General features: G+C 48.3%; 1 protein-coding gene across 1 annotated transcript in view; it reads right to left on the reverse strand.

Moving 5' to 3' along the window:
- Positions 1-3,070: 3,070 nt before the first annotated feature.
- The window catches only part of METTL4 (methyltransferase like 4), a gene marked incomplete at its 5' end in the record, with an annotated part of 12,364 nt that continues 10,022 nt past the window's right edge, over positions 3,071-5,412 (reverse strand). Inside the window, one exon of the mRNA XM_010134209.1 lies at positions 3,071-3,216. Coding sequence (XP_010132511.1) covers positions 3,071-3,216 — 146 coding nt within the window. The remainder of the gene's footprint in view (positions 3,217-5,412) is intronic.

The raw sequence follows: 5,412 nt of genomic DNA on the forward strand, positions 1-5,412 counted from the left end.
TGGAAGCAGCCCCATGTCTTGCCCCATGGCAGGTCATGTTGGCCCTTGGGGCTCTGAGCCCCCTGCTCTGGGTGCAGATGTCCCTGCTCCCTGCAGGGGTTGGACTGGGTGACCTTAAAAGGTCCCTTCAACCCAAACCAGCCTGAGATTCTATGAAAACAGCTGCCAGCTGGGACACCACAAGACTTCCCTCAGCAAGGCGAGCACACCTCATCCCCTGGCTGCTCCCTACCCCTCTGCCACTCCCTTACTTACCTTCAACCCAAAATAAGCAGTAGGTGAGCCCCAAATGGCACGTTGAGGCTAATGAACACAATTCTCAAAGCACAGGAGCATTCTCCTCCTGCAATTTATTGTTTATGCAGTTTGGAAAAGGGTTTTCAAAGCCCTTACAGCTGTTGCCACCCACCTGAGCCGAGGGCTACAAAGAAGGAAGCACTGCTCACTTCCCTCCCTTTGTAAGTAACGTTTCATCTTGCAAAAGAAAGTTCTCTGTTTCCACAGGAGTTGACACCTAGCAATCGCTATTCCAAAAACATCTCTTACTGGTGTAACTCTTTTTACTTTATCAAAGTTTTAAAAATACAAGTAAAGGTCATATGCTAATCTGACATTTCCAAATCATACTCAGACCTCAAGCTTCATAAAAGTAGGTTTGATTATGACACCTGATGTTCTCTACATATAGAGGCAGCTTAAAATTGCTTCTTACTGCTTTACAAACTGAGACTTCTCTGCAGGAAGACATAATTTTAAAACACCTTAAGCAGCGGAGAACATGTAGACAGTGATTTTTTTATCATTGTCCTGCTAAAATATCAGCAGAGGTACCAAACGAAGCACTCCAAAAAGTCCCGAGCACATTACCAAGCTGCCACAAGAAGAATTTACACCTGAAAAAACTTCTCCTTTCTCGATGTTGTTAGTAAAACACACACTTCACCTGTTTTTCCAAAGTGAAAATCTCTTTAGAAAGGGGGGTGGGAGGTGTGTCACAGGACCCTATCTGAAGACATGCAGAATAGCCAGGCTGCTGCTCCCCGTATTCACACAATGTCTCGTCACTGTCCTGTCCCTCCATTCCTATCTTCTCCCTCATTCCTTCATCTCTTACCGGGTTTGTCAGCCTCCAGAGTAGGTTTTCTTTTCTATACAAGGCTCAACACCACAGAGGGCACCTCTCCCCCTCAACAGTAATACAGAGCAATCGGTATAAATAATACTGTTTTTATAAAGGGGAACTGGATCTTAAATTGTCCCTTTCTATTCACTTCTGAGCACGGTGGCCCCGAAGGCAGAGGAAGGGCTCAAAGGCCAGAGCTTACAAAGGGGCTCCACAGGAAAGGCAGCTCCAACAGGTCACCAGCTCCTCCACAGCTGGAAGGCAGTCACTCCCTTCACAGCGCTCTGTTGCTTCCCACGAGGAGGAGAAAGGTGGTTTCCTGGTCTCCAGGGCTGTTCATCCCTTCCCTTTGTTTGCAATCAAAGGATAATGGAGAGCCGCTCCCAGCAGCGGCGCGGAGCAGACAGTGTCGTCATTCCTCGTGCTGCTCTGGAGAGCACAAAGGGACAACAAGGGCTCTGTGGCGGTTACGATCTATCCCACACCCCAGCCCCACACACTGGTTTAGCGCTGCATGAGACATCCCAGAGGGCAGGGGAATCCTGCCCGGGAACGTAGAAGCTCTGGGATGGGAATGTCTTAAAAGAACCCGAAATCAACTGAAGAACCTTCCTACCCCTCACGCTGTGGGTAAGGGTGGTCACACACTACGGTTCAAAACAAAACAGGCTAAAGAAAACCACGCAGCGAGAAGTGCTGTGCCTGGTAACTACTTTCACCGTTACATTATTTACTTACTTTGAGTAAATATTTAATTGTTAGTAAAGAAAAAGAAAAAAGAGCATTTTCCTTGTCTTGTTAATTCCCTTGCTCCAACAGGCATAACACGAAATTGAACAGTGATGTAGAACCTGGGTCTGCAAAGGAGACACTGATGAGCTGGTGTTTCAATTTTTATTACAAAATCATTATAAAATAATCTGCTAACACTTAAAAGTTTAATTTGAAAACCACTGCAGCCCTGATACCCAAGTACCGAAAGGGAAATGAATGTCAAGAAGGTAGGCAAGTGCATTTTGCTCCTGTTACAAGCAGCCAGAGCTCTGGCGCTTCCCACCCGGAGCACCGCCTTGCCCAGCAGCTCTGCTGCCAGCAGGCAGAGGCTCCAGCCAGTCTCCTTCCTCCCTTTTCCAAAGCAAATCGAGGGGCAGCAAGGGACACACAAGCGCACCGCTGCTGCGGAACAGACACCACGTGTATGCCGGCTGAAAAACGCAGCTTGCTGGCAGGGCTGTCTGACAGTCCAAGCACGGGGAAAGAGAACTTTAAAAATATTTATAATCTGTTAACATTTCAGTCAAATCTACCAGCTTCATACGCAGAGTTAGCGAGATGCCGACACTGATCATTTACAACGCATTCAAGGATTAACACCACAGAGAGAGAGGTGGAACTGCTGATTCCAGAACCACAGAACGTGGTCAGCCCACAACCCGTCTGCCCGTTCACACGCGCTGCTCCTTTCATCTCTGCTGAGGGAGACGGACAAGCACGCAGGAGGACGCACTGCCTTCACCAGTACCGCAGTTCAAACTCCACTGGGCTGCAAGAACAATCTTGTTTAAGGAAACAGGTAACTCGGGAGCTTCCCTCGCCACTCTTCAAAGGTCATACATCTTCATTCTTTAAAAATAACACAAGTGTGACAGCACGGCACTTGAGATGCTCCGCTCTGACAGCTGCAGGGAGGACACACAAAATGTCTTTCCTTGAGGCTTGGAACACACAGGGACGGTCTTACACGTTAGCATCAGTATTCAGATCTCTCAAGGCCATCAGCACAAAGGACCAGCAGGTACCAAGGGAGGTACCATCAAACAGTCCCTTCCCTACCTGAAGTGCCCTCTGTTTTATCTGTCACCTCCCGAGCACACTGTCAGTGACAAAGGCAGCTCCAGAGCCTGCTGGGCAGGTGAGGAATTTCAGAACTCAGCCTCGAGAGCCAGCTCAGTTCACATTCTGCAGAGGAGTGAAATAATCAACGTGCTGGAACTTGAGGACCTCGTTTCCCCAGCTGGTCCAGCCGGGCTGGAGGTTGCGAGCAAACAGCTCCAAGCATTCCACACCTGGCCTGGTAAACTCAGCCAGAACTGCTGCGAGAGAGGAAAAAAAGAAGGTAACAACAGCGACAAAGGTACAAACAACAACAGTAACCAAACAAAACCTCCTCTGTGCTGCTAGAGGATGAAAAACCGGATGATTCATTAAAAAAGGGAGAGACAGCAAATTAATTTCAGGGGTTTCATCAAACAGCTGCACTATTTATAGTGAGAAAGTCATTTTAAATAAGTGCCCTTGAGATCCTGAACAATACTGCCAGGGCCTTCAACAGCCTTGATTTATTGGTTTTCATCTAGAGAAAGGGAATGAGGATCTATTTCAGCCTCTACATAAATGAGTTCTGAATTTTTCACTAATATCAACCAAACGCCTCCTACGGAGCCGCAAAGCTCTTACAAGGCAGAGACATTTCTATAAATTAATAAATAAAACCTTTCTTTAATTAAGATTACACTCTTGTCCTCCGCTTCTTGGAGGGGTAAAAGCACTTTTCCAATGACCCCTGTAGAAGGGTGAAGTAAGGAACACCGGTGAAACGATCACCGCGCTAGAAGGGCTATAAAAATGCAGCGACCTCTTTTTCCCCAATACCAACTTGGCAATGGAAGAAATATTTATGTAACTGTGTTCTCTCACTCGGTAACATAAATCTCAAACTCCATGCACAGCTGGGCACTTTTACTGCTGAAATCCAAACAGGAAGGCGCCTGTCACTAACATCCACTGTGTCACCCATTCCAACGGGTATTCTCAGAGCGACAGAGACGCTTGGGATGCGTTACTGGGACGAAGGGCAACGCGTTACTTGTCATGCAGAGCCGTTTAGAGGGTGGCTGGGCCCAAACAAACTCTTAACCAGGTTTCAGGAAACAGCTTCACAGATACTACACACAAGAATACGCATGAGAAAACCAAGGTGTAAGGAATGCAAAGCAGGCTGGAAGAGTGAGAAACGTAGTAGAAGTTACAGGGAAGTTTTTACTCATGTTACGGAGGACAAAAGAAGTAAAGCCAGGACACCATCTCCTCTTCCAAAGGGCACCTTGGTCACTTTTGACCAGCTTTTGGAATTTCCACAGCTCACAAGTACAGCTCATAAACCCACCTCGCTCTCCTCAGACAAGACCTCTGCGGCTCCAGTCTGCACACACCCAGCTGCGAGAGGGTGCGCTGCTTTGTTCTGGTGCAGCCCAAGCTCTGACTCTTCTGCATCAGCCTGCGAGTCACAGATCCCTCACGTGAGGCCCCGGTTGACCTTGTCACGGGTTGGTCCTCTGCCAGAAAAAGCAGCGTCCGCTTCACCTCCCAGCAAGCGTTAACTGACCTGGCTGCATCTCCTACCTACACCATCACTTCCAAACACTGGACATAGTGCTGTGGTGACGCTTCTACTCTGCATTTTAAGAACAAATGTCACTACTAATGTGCTCTTAATGAAACGTAATCGCTTCCTCTACTAAGAAGCCTGTGTAAAGCATAAACCAGTTCTGTGTTGGTTTTCTGTGGAGGAGCAGAAAATGCACAAAGCCTGCCTGTGCAGTGAGCTCTGCATGGTCCTGCGTCCCTTCAGGTCACACCGGTGCCCTACGGCTGGCAGGGTCTGCTGCCAGAGAGCGTATGGAAAGCTCTGGAGCTTCACCTTCCAGGGTCTCTCCCTTCTCTCCTGAGCAGAGTGCAGCCTCCTACAACACGGGCTTTCTTCGAGGCCCGAGGGGATAGAGCATGCCCGAGGGGATAGAGCACTGGAAGAGTGTTGTTACAGTCGTAGAATCACAGGGTGGTTTGGGTGGGAGGGACCTTTCAAGGTCACCTAGTCACAGCAGAGGGGTTCCAGCCCTCGGATCACGTTGGCAGCAAAGTGCACACAAGAAATCCTGAACTGAACAGAGCATGGGAAAAGAACAGCAAATTCTACCACGTTTTTTTTTTTTCCCAGCATGGAGGGTTTGCAAGTTGTTGCAGAAGCAGCTACGGCTGAACTCCAGGGGTAGCAAACAGCAGTGGCCACTGCAGCAAGTTTTCTGCCAGAATGTACACGTCCCTCTAAGCCTCCCAGACTCTTCTCTGCAAATGCTGGCTTTGTTTAAACACTTCAGCTTCACCATGTACCAAAACCTACCACACCTAAGGGAACAAATTTTGAAAGCACACTTAGGAGATTCAACCAGCCATAAAGGCTGGTTTGCCGGGAAGCCCAAACTGGGCTGGGTTCGCAGAACCAGGCAGAC

This window comes from Buceros rhinoceros, unplaced genomic scaffold, assembly GCF_000710305.1.
Source record: "Buceros rhinoceros silvestris isolate BGI_N320 unplaced genomic scaffold, ASM71030v1 scaffold16884, whole genome shotgun sequence".
Classification (NCBI taxonomy): Eukaryota; Metazoa; Chordata; class Aves; order Bucerotiformes; family Bucerotidae; genus Buceros; species Buceros rhinoceros.